Below are 17,078 nucleotides of genomic sequence, written 5' to 3' on the forward strand. Positions count from 1 at the left end.
ACACCCTCAGCCCCAGGCCAAGAGTGCCCTGTATTATGTGTCTATAGCTTTGCCTCTTTCAGAGTGTCATATAAATGGATCCAAACAGCAGGCAGCTTTTAATATATGATTTTTTTCACCTGAGACCCATCCATGTTGTTTGCTCCTTGTATTGCTGAGTCATTGTATGAACATACTATAGTAGATTTATCCATTCACAGTTGAAGAACATTTGAGTTATTTCCAGTTTTTGATGATTATGAATAAAGCTTCTATAACATTTGCATACAAGTTTCTGAATGAACTCAAGTTTTCATTTCTCTTGGGTATACATCCAAGAATGGAACTTCTGGGTTGTGTGATAAGCATATGCTCAACATTATATGAAATAATAAGTTGTCTGCCATACTGTTTGTACCATTTTGCATTCCTACCAACAATGTATGAGAGGTCTAATTAGTCTGTATGCTTACCAGTACTTGGTAATACCAGGGTTTTTTTGTATTTTATTAATAATCTTATTCATTGTAACAGATATGTACAGGTACTTCAGTGTAGTTTAGTTTTTAATGACTTGAGCATCTTTTTATGTGCTTATGTGCTACCCATATTTCTTTCTGGTGAAATATTTTCAATTCTTTTCAAATATTTTCAATTCTTTTGACTACTTACTTATTGGCTTGTTTGCTTTATTGTTGGGTTTTGAGCATTCCTTACATATTCTTATTCCAGCCCTTTAGCAGAAATATGCTTTGCAAATATTTTCTCCGAAGCCTATATTTAGTCTTTTCGTTTTCTTAAACCAGCCTCTATAATCCAATATCATAAACTGGGTGGTTTAAACGGCAGACCGTTATTTCTCACAATTCTGGAGCCTGAGAAGTCCAAGATCCGGGATGCCAGCAGGTTCAGTATCTGGTGAGAGCTTTCTTTCTGGCTTGCAGACTGCCACCTTCTGGCTGTGTCTGCACATGGTGTGGAGAGAGAGCTCAAGCTTTCTGGTGGCCTTGCTGCTGCTAAGTCACTTCAGTCGTGTCCAACTCTGTGCAACCCCACAGATGGCAGCCCATTTACATAAAAGTACTAATCCCATCATGAGGATCCCACCTTTATGACCTCACCTAAGCCTCCTAAGTGAGTGAATCATAGTCACTCAGTCATGTACCGACTTTTTTCAACCCCATGGGCTGCAGCCTGCCAGGCTCCTCTGTCCGTGGAATTCTGGAATTCTGGCAAGAATACTGGAGTGGGTTGCCATTTCCTCACCCAGGGGATCTTCCGACCCAGGGGTTGAATGAACATAGGTCTCCAGCATTGCAGGCAGATTCTTTACCATCTGAGTTACCAGGGAATCCAAGCCTCTTAAAACCTCCACAATCAGATAATTGAGGGGGCGAGCCTCCAATATATGTCTATGGGGAAATACAATTCAGTCCATAGCAATGTCTCACAGAGTAAATTTTAAAGTTTGATGAATTCCAAATTAACAGTTTTTCTTTTATGGGTCATGTCTTTGGTGTCACATCTAAGAAGTTTATGCCTAGTTCAAACTCACAAAAATTTTCTATTTTCTTCTAGAAAGTTTATACTTTCAGCTGTTCTTATGTAGGTCTAATCCATGCAGATGGTGACTGCAGCCATGAAATTAAAAGACGCTTACTCCTTGGAAGGAAAGTTATGACCAACCTAGATAGCATATTCAAAAGCAGAGACATTACTTTGCCAACTAAGGTCCGTCTGGTCAAGGCTATGGTTTTTCCAGTGGTCATGTATGGATGTGAGAGTTGGATTGTGAAGAAAGCTGAGTGCCGAAGAATTGATGCTTTTGAACTGTGGTGTTGGAGAAGACTCTTGAGAGTCCTTTGGACTGCAAGGAGATCCAACCAGTCCATTCTAAAGATCAGTCCTGGGTGTTCTTTGGAAGGAATGATGCTAAAGCTGAAACTCCAATACTTTGGCCACCTCATGCAAAGAGTTGACTCACTGGAAAAGACTCTGATGCTGGGAGAGATTGGGGGCAGGAGAAGGGGACGACAGAGGATGAGATGGCTGGATGGCATCACCGACTCAATACACATGAGTTTCGGTGAACTCCAGGAGTTGGTGATGGACAGGGAGGCCTGGCGTGCTGCGATTCATGGGGTCGCAAAGAGTCGGACACGACTGAACTGAACTGAATCCATTTTGTTATGTGTGTTCAGTCACTCAGTCGTGTCTAACTCTTTACGACCCCATGAACTGCAGCACGCCAGGCTCCTCTGTCAATGGGATTCTCCAGACAAGAATACTGGAGTGGGTTGCCATGCCCTCCTCCAGAGGGATTTTCCTGACCCAGGGATGGAACCCAGGTCTCCTGCACTGCAGCGGATTCTTTACAGACTGAGCTACCAGGGAAACCCAAGTATACAGGAGTGGGTAGCCTTTCCTTTCTCCGGGGGGAAATTCCTGACCCAGGAATCCAACCAGGGTCTCCTGCATTGCAGGGGGATTCTTTACCAGATGAGCTACCAGGGAAGCCCTGGTGTGACTTGTTAGATATGGTGCCAGATATAGATCAAGGCTCTTTCTTTTAACATTTGTATGTCACACTGTTCTACCAGCATTTTTGTTATTATTATCATTTTTTTAATATCTTGTCTGGGACTTCCCTAGTGGTCCAATGGTTAAGGCTCTGGATCCCAACGCAGGGTATCCGGGCTTAATCCCTGATCAGGGAACTAGATCCCACCTGCCACAACTAAAAGATCCTGCATGCTGTCACAACCAAATAAATAAATATTTTTAAAAACCCATATAACATAAAATTTATCATCTCAACCATTTTTAAGCATATAGTTCAGTAAGTGGCACCCTTTAATGGTTCCCGTTTGCTTGTTTCTTAAATCTTGAATGAGTACTGAACTTTATCAGATTTTTTCCCGCATCTATTAACATGATTATATGTTTCCTTTTTTCCCTTTTTTAGAATGGTGAATTACATTGTTTTCAAATATTAAGCCAGACTTGTATTTCTGGAAATAACCTCATTTAGTCATGATATATCAATAGTCTCCTTTTCATATGTTGCCAATTTTATTTGGGAAAGCATCACAGAGTATCTTTATGGACACAACACACTGAAGGCTGCTGAATTTCTGGGTGGAAGGAGAGATGCTTTAAAAATGTTTAATCAGTTCATTTACCATAACATGCAGTGTAAGCATATTACTTAAAAATATGTAAGCAAGGGTCAGAAATAACAGCTCAGAATTAAAAGTGAATGGAAGCAGGAGTAGAAAATGAGGTTATTCTTCCACTTTTTGTACCACCTGTTAAAATTATGTGCACATTATTTTAGAAGTAAAACAATTTAAATTAAAGATAAAGATCCTCTCCAACCAGAAACCAAACAACTCTGATTCAGCTGAGATTTTTTTTATTGGTGCATGCCATGCAAACTGGAAAGGTAAATAGAAAACTAATTTGTCCCAGCATAACTGATTAATTAGTCCTTAATTTTCTTCCCATGATTTAATACTCTTGTATCACGGTGTTTCTGTATTATTTGTCCTTGTTCGAATACTACACTGATTAGAAATACAGTAGCATGAGTCTGGGCTTCCGTGATGGCTCAGACAGTAAAAGAATCCGTCTGCAGTGTGGGAGACTGGGTTCGACCCCTGGGTTGGGAAGATCCCCTGGAGGAGGGCATGGCAACCCACTCCAGTATTTCTCCCTGGAGAAACCCACGGACAGGGCTACAGTCCAGGGGTCGCAGAGTCGGACACGACTGAGCGATTAAACATAGCATGAGTTAACTGTAGTGAAGCTCATTAAAAAAAAAAAAAAAGGATGTGCAAAGGCACAGAGGTTTATAAAAAAGTAGGTGGCTGGTAAGCACGAGGAGTAATCTGAGAGTAGATAAATAATGCACGTTGAAACATCCACAGTAAACGGCACTCGCTTAAACGAAAAACTCCCGCCGCGCAGTCCCCTGGGAGGAAACAAATATCACAATTTGAAAGCCGTAAATGAAGCAGACACATAGAGACGCAAACCGCCGAGGCCAGGTTTGCACGCCCTCACCTGCTCAGGCTGATTGGCAGCGGCCGCGGGGGCGGGGGCGGGGAGGGGGGCCGAACGTCACTTCCCGTCGCGGCCGGCCTGGTCCTCTCGCGCGATGACGGCCAGCGTGGAGCCGCGGGGGCGGCGCCCGGGGGTCGGAGTGGGCGTCGTGGTGACCAGCGGCAGGCATCCGCGCTGCGTCCTCTTGGGAAGGAGGAAAGGGTCGTTCGGAGCCGGTAGTTTCCAGCTTCCCGGGGGCCACTTGGAGTTCGGGTAAGCAGCCGCCTGACTGACTGGGAAAACGGAACGGGCGCGCAAAGGACGACGTCGCCTCCTGCGTGCATCTGTGCGTGCGTGCGCGCTGACGCTGCGTCCTTTCTCGCGCGCTTGTCTTTCTCGCCTGAGGCCGGCAGGGGGTGCTGCTCTGCGCGAGGCGGACGCAGGAGTCGCCACGTCCGCGTGCGAGCTGCCCTCCAGGGGTCAGCTCTTCTCGAGCCCTGACGCGGCTGGTTGGTGTGAGCTGTCTTTTTCCTGCTGCTTGCGCTAGAAAGGCCGGAAGTGCGTATTTACAGGCCTCGAATAGTGTAGTTGTCCCTTCAGACATTTGCATGGTTTGCTGGAGATTTAAACTCAGGCGGTATGTTATTTTCCTGCTTCCGTAAGTCTCAGCGCTCTAACCAGGCGAATGGTTGACGGAAACCCTGGGCCTCTCTGCCTCCCTCGTTAAAACGGGGAAATCGCCCGAAGTACTCCCTATGGTCTCCTTCTCTGCTTTGACTTTCTGTGAATTGAGGTGTCAGACCGACAGAGAAAGTTTGGTTCTACACAGGGGTGAAGAAAGGCTGAGATTGACCTAGAAGGTGGGTTCACCCGGGCTCTTGGACTCTTTAATCGATAGAAATTGGTAAGATGCCAGAGGAGGAATTTAGGCAGAGCTTTGTCCGGGCTCATGCTGTAGCCGGAGGGAGGGAGCAAGAACAAGAAACAGGTGCCCTTGCTCGCTCTCCTGGAGCGGGAGGTGGTGGTGAGCTGGTTTCTTAAATGGAGTGGGGCGTGGGCACGGATCTGCAGGTTGCGCGGAAGGTGCAGCTTAGGTGGTCTGCCTGCTCCCTTGGTTCTGTGCACGGAAGTCATGCCTGGTAACCCTGCTTCGCTCTGAAGTGAAGTGAAGTCGCTCAGTCGTGTCCGACTCTTTGCGATCCCATGGACTGTAGCCTACCAGGCTTCTCCATCCATGGGATTTTCCAGGCAATAGTACTGAGCAGCTCACAAATGGCTGTAGGTCTGTGGCCTTTTTTGTAGTTTGCCTTTAATTTCCCCAACTGTGCATGCGTTATTTTTAGTCTCTAACTTTGTCCAGGTGCGAGCACCCCGGGAAAGGGTTCCATCCTATCTCAAAGTGAGAATAAGGATGACGTCTGCTGCAGATAAACAGCATCAGAAACGTTCAAGGGGCTTTCCAGGTGGCGCAGTGGTAAAGAATCCGCCTGTGATACCCAGTCCAGCATTTTTTGCAACTGGCTTGAAAATGTCTTTTTACTGTTTTGTACCAATTTAGACCAAAGAGAGGGTATATATTGCATGTGATTAGGACTTCCCAGGTGCCACTAGTGGTAAAGAACCCGCCTGCCAATGCAGGCGATATAACAGAAGCAGGTCGGGAAGATCTCATTGAGGAGGAAATGGCAACCCACTCCAGTATTCTTGCCTCGAGAATCCCATGGACAGAGGGAGCCTGGCAGGCTACAGTCCATAGGGTCGCAGAGTCGGACACAACTGAAGCGACTTAGCAGTAGCAGCAAGCTATCACTTAATAAATAATAAAATCACTAGATTAAAAATGGAATCGCACAGGCAAGCACACCCCTTGACGGCGCTGGGTGCGGAGATCATGTGAGGTGCCCTGCTTTTGCTCCTGGCAGCCCACAAGTGGCAGTTGGGTTTTTAAATCTTGTTCATAATTTATGGCAGCTGTGCGCTGGTATAGTTATTTTTGGTCCCTATTTGTTTTTGTTCTGCCGGATACAGAGGAGAGGAGACGTAACCGGCCCCAGGTCCCAGCCTGTTCCATCATCAACGGGATGGAGGGAGGGGGGATGTACAATTATGGCTGATGACATTGTTGTGCGGCAGAAACTAACACAACATCGTAAAAATTAAAAAAGAAAAAAGTAGTATTTGGGCGTTCCGGTCCTCTTCCTTCCAGGCGTTTGTTTCCTTTGTGGTGGGGAGAGGAGGTGCGGGCCCTTGTTTTGCGCTCTCGGCCGGTGCTTCTGATTTCTTTCTGCGTCGGAGGGGAGGGCGCAGAGCTTCCCCTGGGTCCTGCTGCTGCATGTGCCCTCTGGGTGCAGTATTCACGTGTGCGGTCTTTCTGCGGATGTTTGGTGCTGGTTGGAAGTCCTCCAGTCCTACAAGGATTTCTGCACTGCACAGTTCCCTGACACAGGTGACCAAAAACTTATGATGCTGGTCGCCAGCTCCTGGTGCTGGCGCCCCGCGCTGCGTTTTCTTCTGCCGGGTCCCCAGTAGTCTCACAGCATCTGCTTGGCCCGGAGAAAACGTGCTGCTTCGTCTGCTGCTCGTTTTCTCTGCTCAGCCATCGTGGGCTGCTTTCGCCAGGCTCCTACCGTGCAAATGCCGAGAGTGGGGACGAGCTTCTGTGTTCACGTGCATCCCACGCAACGCACTTCAGACTTCCCCAGCTCGTTGCCTGCTGGTCCTCTGCTCTGAGGCACCGGGCAGCCCTGTATGCTTCCACAGCTCAGCCCTTTAAGTGGGGGTGGCGCACCGGTGCCTCCTTGAGAGTCCGTGGTCACCCCGTCTCCGTGAGCGTTTCTTTCTCTTGGAGCGCCTCTTGGTTGGTTTGGGGGCAGAGGTGGCCCCCCCATCAGGAAGAAAGGGAACATTCCCACAGCCTGAAAATTCACAACTTTCCTCCCTCCAAAGATCTGTCTAATGGGTAGAGTGAGGGTAGATTAGGTAGAGAAATAGTCAAGGTACAAAAGATAGAGAAACAGTATTATTTTTTGCTGAATATCTCACATACTAAAGTGCTTCATAAATATAAGGAAATTTAATCTAAAAGTCAGTGAACCACACAGATTTCTTTTCATACTTGTTTTCACTTTTCATGTACTTTATCTGACTATAAAATTCCATTTGGAACCATTTCTAAAGGGAGATGCTATATATTTTTAATCTTGTTTCATGTATGAAAACTGAATAGTGAAATGTTTGAATTTATATGCAGGTTTTGGTAACTTTTAGAGTATCAGTTCTTGTCAGTATCTAGTTATTATGGATCATATGTTGAAGGTGAACTAATCACATCAGTGTATTTTAATATTTTGTGAATGCCTTTTGTTCTCAATTTTGAGGCATAAACTGAAATTCTGAACCTACTGGAAAAGACTTTACTTACTTCTTGATACACTTAAAACAAGCCTGTGAGAAAGTAGCATTATCTTTTTACTTATCCAAGGTGGAAAGTAATGGACTTTGAACTCAAACCTAGGTCTCGTTAACTGCAAGGCCTGTGCTCCTAACTGATACATCAGACCACCTCCTGGTTGCATGCTGCTTCCAGGCAAGTGAACTGGTGCTGAATTGGCTAAATGTTCATTTTTTGTTGTTCAATATGAAGCCCTTTTGGTCTTCAGATAACTAGATACAGGATAAACACTATCCAAGGAGGGTTGTTGATTTATTGTTTTAAAGCATGAATCAATTACAGCTCTTTTGGGGTTACACTGGAAATTTCTAGCCAGGAATTTCATGGCTAAAAAAAAAAAAATGAATAAATAGAATTGAATATGGTGGTGTGTTTCTGTTTTCCAGTGAAAGCTGGGAAGAATGTGCTCAAAGGGAAACCTGGGAAGAAGCAGCTCTTCACCTGAAAAATGTTCGCTTTGCCTCGGTTGTGAATTCTTTCATTGAGAAAGAGAATTACCATTATGTCACTATTTTAATGAAAGGAGAGGTGGACCTGACTCATGATTCAGAACCAAAGAATCTAGAGCCTGAAAAGAATGAAAGTAAGAGAATTATATACAATAGTGCATTTTCTACGAGAGCATATGTCTGAAGGAAGATTACTTTATGTCACCATATGAAGAGAGTTAGAATGTAATTATACTTTAATTAGAGCTTAAATCTGCTGAGGTTCTGAAGACATAAGGATAGAACAGGAAAGAGAATGGGTCGAGAGCCAGACTGCTTGGTTTGCATCCTGGTTCTTCCGCTTAGAGGTTTGTGACCTCCAGCCAAGTTCTTTAGGTCTCTGGGCCTCTTTTCTCATTTGTTATAATAGTAGCTACTTCAGATGGGTTGTTGTAAGGATGAAATGAGTTATTACCTACAGTGGGCCCGTCCTAATGAACAGTGTTAGTTGTATTGCTCGTGTTTGTTTCAAACTGATTTTTTTTAAGCAAAACATTTAATGTGTTTTCCTCAGTTTTCTCACCTGTGCAAGAGAGATAATAACTTTCTTTTATAGAAAATGATTAGCTTGCAAAACACCTAATCTGTTACCTTCTGTGTTGAATTGAGTGCTCTGAAAGCTTTAATGACTAATTAATAGCCGTTTATTTACTGTGTACTACACTTTGTCTCTGGGGCTTCCTTGCTGGCTCAGAGGTAAAGAATCCACCTGCCAGTGCAGGAGATGGGGTTTCGATCTGTGGTTCAGGAAGATCCCCTGGAGGAGGAAATGGCAACCCACTCCAATATTCCTGCCTAGGTAATCCCATGGACAGAGAAGCCTGATGGGCTACAGCCCATGGGGTTGCAAAAGAGTCAGACAGGGTTTAAACAACAACACGGGACGGTGTGGGGACGGGGGCATGGATGCACCACCCTCCCAGCAGCTTGACGTGTTCAGCTCTGAAGCTTTCTGAACCCAGTTGTGTGGAGTTTTTATGAAGCATCATTATGTTACAGGATTATTATTATTGTGATTGACTAAACCATTGCCTATTGATTAACTCAAACCTCCAGCCCCTCTCCCCGCCCCTAAGGTGGAGTGTGGGGGTCAGCAGTGGGCTGAAAGTTCCAACCCTGTGATCATGCCTCTGTCTTTCTGGTCAGCACCCACTTCCCGAAACTGTGTAGGAGCCACCAGCCATCTCATCAGCATTGACGCAGCCTTGGTTGAAAGGGGCTTATCATGGAAAACAGAAAGATGCTCCTCTGATCCCTGTCACTCAGGAAATTATTAATACAAAGGTTTTAGGAATCCTGCCAGGAAATAGGGATGAAGACCAAATACATATTTCTTATTTCATGGTATCACATGAAGAAAAACACAAGAAGGATCCAGAGGCCTTCAGCTGGCCTAGGGTACAAGAAAAATTATTCACGCCTTAAGAATGGGAAGGCAGGATTGTACCAGATTAACTAGGGGAGCTGATGACTGGCCAAGGTACAGTGGCTCGGGGGTTTTGTTTTATTTATAATACGGGCATGCAGACTCTGCCCTGTGTTCATCAGGCCCTGGATCCGAACAGCCTGCTAGTTACCGCATCTTTCCTCCAGCCGACAGATTATAATTAGAGGGATTATCCAGATGCTTCCTTCTCTAGGAGAGAGGGTAGACGCTACTTCAGGTCTCTGGAGACTCAGTTAACTCAGCATCTTGGCAACACATGGTTAGGGTGTGCCTCCCCTCTTCCTCCCCCACCTCTCCTCCCCCTACCCCCCCACACTGTGTGGTCACAGGTGCTGATCAGCCCTTGCAGAACTTGTTCCAGGTCCATGGATTCTTTGTCCTCTCCCTTGCCAGAGTAAAACTACATATCTGTATTTTATAGGCAGAGAGATGCGTAATGGAAGAAACAGTAGTTACACATAGATATATACATGTAATCATAAACTAATTTAGAACGTAGAATTCTTAATAATCATTGTATTTTTGTTAATATAATATTTAAACATTCACCTGTTGTGAGCATCTGTGCACGCTCAATCATGTCTCTTTGCGACCCCGTGGACTGTAGCCCACCAGGCTCCTCTGTCCATGAGATTATCCAGGCAAGAACACTGGAGTGGGTTGCCATGCCCTCCAAGGAATCTTCCTGACCCACAGCTCCTGCCATATACCCTGCATCACAGGCAGATTCTTTACTGCTGAGCCACTGAAAATTATGTTTGTATAGCCAAGATAATGCATAGCATTGCGCTTCATTTTATTAGTAGCAAATCACTTTTAAAATTAATTTTTCTTAGTACAGGTTACCTAGCCAAAATGAATATGCTTTGTTTCCTTTCAACTGAAGAAATTGCTTTAATGTCTGTCTTTTCTAGGTTGGGAGTGGGTTCCTTGGGAAGAATTTCCTCCCCTGGACCAGCTTTTCTGGGCACTACGTTGTTTAAAAGAACAAGGCTACGATCCTTTTAAAGAAGATTTGGATCATCTGGTAGGATATAAAGGACGTCACCTGGAGGTGAACAAGGAGATTCACTGAGTTGTTTTTTTTTTTTTTAATGGATTGGCCCAAAAGTTCACTTAGGCTTTTTTATTGTACGACGACTATTGTGCTTAGTTGTCTCTAACTTCATTTAAAACAATTTTGTGAGATTGTATTGTGACACCTGTCACAGCAATGTGCATTTTTTAAAAGAAAGTTATCAAAATTGGTGAATTTGGGGGTAGCCATTTTAATATTGAAGATGGAAGAAAAAAAGCAACAATTTCGGCATATTATGCTTGATTATTTCAAGAAAGGTAAAAATGCAACAGATACCAAAAAAAAGATTTGTGCAGAGTATGGAGAAGGTGCTGTGACTGAGCGGACATGTCAAAAGTGGTTTGCCAAGTTTCGTGCTGGAGATTTCTCTCTGTATGATGCCCCACGGTCAGGCAGACCAGTTGAAGTGGATAGCAATCAAATTGAGACATTAATTGAGAGCAATCAACATTATACCACACGAGAAATAGCCGACATACTCAAAATATCCAAATCGAGCGTTGAAAACCATTTGCACCAGCTTGGTTATGTTAATCGCTTTGATGTCTGGGTTCCACTTAAGTTAAGCCAGAAAAACCTTCTTGATCGTATTTCCACATGTGATTCTCTACTGAAACGTAATGAAAGTGTTCCGTTTTTAAAACAAATTGTGACAGGCAATGAGAAATGGATACTGTTCAATAATGTGGAACGGAAGAGATCATGGGACAAGCGAAATGAACCACCGCCAGCCACACCAAAGGCCAGTCTTCATCCAAAGAGGGTGATGTTGTGTATATGGTGGGATTGGATGGGAGTCCTATATTATGAGCTCCTTCCAGAAAACCAATCAATCAATTCCAAGAAGTACTGCTCCCAGTTAGACCAACTGAAAGCAGCACTCAATGAAAAGCGTCCAGAATCAGTCAACAGAAAATGCATAATCTTTCATCAGGATAACGCAAGACCACATGTTTCTTTGATGACCAGACAAAAATTGTTACAGCTTGGCTGGGAACTTCTGATTCCTCCACCATATTCCCCAGACATTGCACCTTCAGATTACCATTTATTTCGGTCTTTACAAAATTCTCTCAATGGAAAAAATTTCAGTTCCCTGGAAGACTGCAAAAGGCACCTGGAACAGTTCTTTGCTCAAAAAGATAAAAAGTTTTGGGAAGATGGAATTATGAAGTTGCCTGAAAAATGGCAGAAGGTAGTGGAACAAAATGGTGAATATGTTGTTCAGTTCAGTTATTGGTGAAAGTGAAAAATGTGTTTTATTTTTGCTTAAAAATCAAAAGAACTTTTGGGCCAACCCAGTACATAAAAGGCAGAATAAGGTCCTGTTAAAGAACAAAAAAAATCTACATTTCAGAACAACTCCATTTTACTTGAAAAGTCCCACATGATGGACAGTTTATTTGTAGTCTCTTAATATACCCAACACCTTTTCATTCAGTACTTGTGAAAAATTTTCAGAGATTGTGTCATGAATTATTTGAGAAAATGTGATAATTGGTGATGTTATAAAATGGTAATTCCACTTTCTGTATTTCTCTGGTATTGATGTGTGTGGAGGAGAGTGCAGTAGAATTTGTCTTAGCGTTTCAGTTCTAGTAGAGATCCTAATTGAAGTGCCAACACAGAATTTATCTCATTTGTTGGTTTTTCCTTTTCTGTTTGTTGTTGTTGTTGTTGATGTATTTTGACAGTGCCTACAACTAGAGCAGACAGGACAGGTCATTAGGGTGTACTTCTGATTGGGAATGTAAACCCAGGGAAGCAAGTTAAACCATCCAGGATCTGTATCCCATTGTTAACAGGCCTTACCATTTTGGATCTCAGTTGATCTCGCTCAAGATTCGATTTCCTTGTATGTGAACTGTGACGTGACTAGGGCCTCGGGGTCAGAGTCGCTTATGTCACACCCTCATTCTTTGCTGAGTGTACAGAGGAGTTTTCCAGAAACTGCGTGTTACAGGTTACTCTAGTAGAGTGAATGCAAAGCTGATAAAATCTGGCTCTCTCCTAGTAAGCTAGATGTGGAAGAAACTGACAAAAATGTCAAACAATGCCATGCTTCTCACTTCTTTTTTTTTTTAAAGAAAAACATCTATATTTTTTATAAAAATTATGTTAACATACAAGTTTTGTGTTATGGGGTTTTGTTATTTGTAAATAAATAAAAGAATTCTTAAAATTTATCAGTTTTAATTCCTAGTATGATACTAGATAACATCCTACAAAAACTCTTTGGGGCCTCAGTTTGTTTGTTTGTTTGTGTTTTAATGAAGTATAGTTGTTTACAATGTAGTGTTAGTTTCAGGTATATACCAAAGTGATTTAGATATGTATCAATGCACACACATTTTCAGATTCTTTTCCTTTACAGATTGTTGTAAGATAGAGTTCCATGTATTATACAGTATGTCCTTATTGTTCATCTGTTTTATACACAGTGTGTATTTGTTAATCCCAAGCTCCTAATTTGTCCCTCCCCATCTCCTTTCCCTTCTGGTAATCATGCCTTTTCCCTGCATCTGTGAGTCTGTCTGTTTTGTAAGTAAGTTCCTTTGTGCCATTTGTTTAGAGTCCACGCATTAGTGGTACCGTGATGTTTGTCTTTCTCTGACTGACTGTGGCCCCCCATGTTGCTGCAGGTGGCATTAGTTCATTGTTTTTGTGGCTGAGTGATACTCCATTGTATGTGCGAGCCACCTCTTTATCCAGTCCTGTGTTCATGGATGCTTAGGTCGTTTCCACATCTCAGCTATTGTAAATAGTGCTGCTGTGAACATTGGGGTGTGTGAACTTTTTCAAATTCCTTTTCATCTTTTCTGAGTATCTGCCCAGAAGAGGGATTTCTGGATCATATGGCATCTTTTTTATTTTTTTCTAAGGAACCTCCTTACTGGCCTCTTCAGTGGTTGCACAGTGTACATTCCCACCAACAGTGTAGTAGGGTTCCGCTGCCTTCCCCACCCTCCTCAGCATTTATCATTTGTAGACTTTTCGATGATGACCGTTGGGACTGGTACGAAGTAGTACCTCATCGTAGTTTTGATTTGTGATACTGAGCATCTTTTCTTATGGCTCTTGGCCACCTGTATGTCTTTGGAGAAATGATATTTAGGTCTTCTCACTTTTATGATTTTTTTTTTTATGTTGAGCTGCATGTCAGTTGCATAATTTACAGATATTCTCTCCCATTCTGTAGGTTGTCATTTTGTTGTGTTTACGGTTTCCCTTACTGTGCAAAAGCTTACAAGTTTGACTAAGTCCCATTTGTTTATTTTTGCTTTTATTTCTTTGGCCTTGGTTGGGAAACTGACCTAAGAAAACATTAGTACAATTTTATGTCAGAGTTTTGCCTGTGTTCTTTTCTAGAAGTTTTATAATGTCACGTCTTATTGAAGTCTTTAAGCCATTTAGAGTTTATTTTTGTGTTTAGTAAAAGGGAGTGTTCTAACTTCATTGATTTTCATGCAATTTTCAAACTTTTCCAGCACCACTTGCTGAAGAGACTGTCTTCTCTGCATTTTTAATCTCCTTTGTCAAAGATTAACTGGTGTGGGTTTATTTCTGGGCTCGCTCTCCTGTTCCATTGATCCAGATGTGTGTTTTTGTTATTAGTATCAGCTTTTAGTATTAGTATTAGCTGTTTTGATACTCTAGTGTTGTCAGAAGTCTGGGAGGGTTATACCTCCAGCTTTGCTTTTTCCTTAGAATTGCTTTGGCAATTCTGGGTTTTCTGTGGCTCCATATACATTTCAGGATCATTTTTTTCTGATTCTGTGAAAAGTATTTGGGTAATTTGATAGACATTGCATTAAATATGTAGATTTGCTTTGGGTAATATGGCCACATTAATAATATTCTTCCAGTCTGGGAGCGTGGGATAGCTTTACATTCTTTTTAAATCATCTTCAGTTTCCTTTATCAATGTTTTATAGTTGTCAGCATATAAGTCTTTCTCCTCCTTGCTCAGGTTTATTCCTGTTTGTTTTTTCGTTTTTTTTTAAATGTGATTTTTAAAGGGATTATTTTTCACTTTCTCTGTGATACAACAGATTTATGTAATTAATCCTGTAATTAACCTTGCTAAATTCATTGATCAGTTCTAATATTTTTTGTTTAATGACAACCCACTGCAGTATTCTTGCCTGGGAAACCCCATGGACAGAGCCTGGCAGGCTGCAGCCATGGGGTCACAAAGAGTTGGTCATGCCTGAGCACGCACATATGCACCTTACTAACTTTATCAGTTTGAGTGATTTTTTTTTTAAATCTTTAGGTCCTCAGTAATTTTTAACAGTGTAATAAGATTCAAAACCAAAGTTTGAGAACTGCTGAATTAGACCATAAACTCATCTTTTTTCATCATGAACCCATTTCTATAAAATCCCTTGCTTCTCCTAGAGCTGGTTATATTTGAATTTTGCCCTTTCAGAAGACTCGAGTACTGTTGTAATACATGCTACAAAAGAATCTTTCTCCAATGAATGAAGATCATTTTTAAAGTTGTTTTAATTGCTTCCTTTTTCTAAATTATATGTGCACATATCAAGTTTACCATTTACAAATCTCTTTCTGTTTTGCCAAACGTTTTAGAGTGAGCTCAAGTAAAATTAGTGTATGTTCCTTAAACTAATGAATTTCACAGTTTTTCCTACTCCTATTTGATTATTCACATCCTTCTTTTGCCTGCTCATTAGTTTTACTCCCTTCAACTGACTTAACCCCTTTCTGTCCCTGAAAGTGGAGTGAAAGTGTTAGCTGCTCAGTCGTATCTGACTCTTTGCCACTCCATGGACTGCAGCCCACCAGACTCCTCTGTCCATGAATTCTCCAGGCAGGAATACTGGAGTGGGTTGCCATGCCCTTCTTCAGGGGATCTTCCCAATCCAGGGATCAAACTTGGGTCTCCCACATTGCAGGCAGATTCTTTACTGTCTGAGCCACCAGGGAAGCCTCCTCCTTGAATGGCAGATATGGGAGGCTTGATAAGAACCCAGGCAAGGCTTGTGGATGAAACTCCTCAATAACTTAATCCCAAGTATAGTTGATTGGGAATTCATTGAGATATATCTTTATGCTAGCTAGTACTTATATAAACAGGTGTTTTATAGTTTCAGAAACTTAACATAAACTACAAGTTTCTTCCGTTATCTCCTTTTAAAAATTTTCAGTAGACTTAAAAAATTTTTAATTTTTAAATTAATTAGGAGCTTGTGAGGTTTTCCATTTGTTTTAAATTCACCAAACTAGACATGAGGGTTTACTTCAATGGAAAGAGAAAAACCAATCTGGGCTCTTTATTTATAGTGAAAAGTAAAAAGGTAGAGGGGGATCGTACTTTCTCAGCATCTGACGTGTGCAGTGGCATCCAGTTATCACTAAATAATTTCTCTAAAAGAGCGAATGGCCAGAATAGGATTTAGAGCTCTTGAGTAAGCAGTTAATTCTCAAATGGTTGAGAATTGCTTTTAATAGAAAAAACTAATGACTACTAGCAATATTCTCCTAAAATGAAATGTCTATACCTCACTCTGCCAGGATGCTGGCAAGTCTGAAATAGCCCTTCATGTGTTTGTTAAATCAAGCCCCAAGGTGTCCTCTATCCCAGGCAAGTCCTCCTACACTGATCCTTGAAACGTCTGAGGGACATAAACGAGAGCTGTTTCTGTAAGTGTAGAGAGAGGAGCTAAAGTCTGAAATAGAGATGCCCTGAAGGTTAAAGAACTGTGCAAAAGCCAAAACCAGGCGGGAGAGTGGAAATCCAATCATCAGTTTAACAGGAATAATGAGGACAAGTTCCTGTGTTGAGGAAATTGCTAAATAACGTGTGTGTATATGAAATGTGCCTAAAATGAAGGTTTAATATGTGTAATTTATAAGATGCCTCTTCAGTTCTTGCTGGGGGTTTATTCTATAATATTCAGTATTTAAGTCCTGCTAACTTTCTAGAATATTTTTTAAAAATCCAAGTTCTGAGGTAATTTTAGACCTAAGGGTTTTGGGTGAGAGGTTGTAGAGCTGTACAGATAAACACCAAATGAGCATGTACACAGCAGTTTGATTTGAGGTACACATGGAACTCCCTTTTATTTCCCAATCCGCTGGTCCACCAAGACTCAGAATCTAGGTATTCCTTGAGTCCTATTTTTCCATTTCGGTTTATTTTTTTGTTGTGTTGTTTGTGTTGGTTTATAAGTGAAAGCCCCTCAAGGGAAAAGGTGCAAGATTCTTGGGTTGTGAATGGCAGTGACTGGCAAGGAGCTTAAGGGCTTTAGGGCCCCAGTACTTAGATTTGGATGTGAAGGCTTCACACAGATGCTGTTTCAGCAGGTTAAGAAGCAGATCCTCAATCTGCCTTCTAACAGCACCCAAGTGATTTTCATACGCTTGGCTTGTGGCCACACTGAGAAATACCACTTTGGAGATAAAGCGTAACTAGTTATGTTTGTTGTCCTCTGCACAAATCTAACATCGGTAATATGGGCTGGTGTGTTTTTTTTTTTTTTTTTTTTTACAAAATGTATATAGTGTGCCTTTTTTAAGAGAAGAGTCTACACCAGGAAAAAGAGTAAACGATGCAGTACTGTCTAA

General features: G+C 42.2%; 1 protein-coding gene across 1 annotated transcript; it reads left to right on the top strand.

Moving 5' to 3' along the window:
- The first annotated feature begins 4,089 nt into the window (after positions 1-4,089).
- On the top strand, positions 4,090-12,673 carry NUDT15 (nudix hydrolase 15). The gene is made up of 3 exons (XM_069601316.1): positions 4,090-4,296; positions 7,861-8,057; positions 10,324-12,673. The coding sequence occupies exons 1-3, from the start codon at positions 4,139-4,141 to the stop codon at positions 10,482-10,484; spliced, it is 516 nt and encodes a 171-aa protein (XP_069457417.1). The 5' UTR covers positions 4,090-4,138; the 3' UTR covers positions 10,485-12,673.
- Positions 12,674-17,078: the final 4,405 nt, after the last annotated feature.

The sequence above is a fragment of the Ovis canadensis genome, chromosome 10 (genome assembly GCF_042477335.2).
Source record: "Ovis canadensis isolate MfBH-ARS-UI-01 breed Bighorn chromosome 10, ARS-UI_OviCan_v2, whole genome shotgun sequence".
NCBI lineage: Eukaryota > Metazoa > Chordata > Mammalia > Artiodactyla > Bovidae > Ovis > Ovis canadensis.

Bases quoted from the DNA above. Each gene is read 5' to 3' on its own strand.
- NUDT15 (XM_069601316.1), top strand. From the start codon at position 4,139: ATGACGGCCAGCGTGGAGCCGCGGGGGCGGCGCCCGGGGGTCGGAGTG. The intron at 4,297-7,860 runs GTAAGCAGCCGC...TCTGTTTTCCAG, and splicing joins GGGGGCCACTTGGAGTTCGG to TGAAAGCTGGGAAGAATGTG. The intron at 8,058-10,323 runs GTAAGAGAATTA...TGTCTTTTCTAG, and splicing joins AGAGCCTGAAAAGAATGAAA to GTTGGGAGTGGGTTCCTTGG.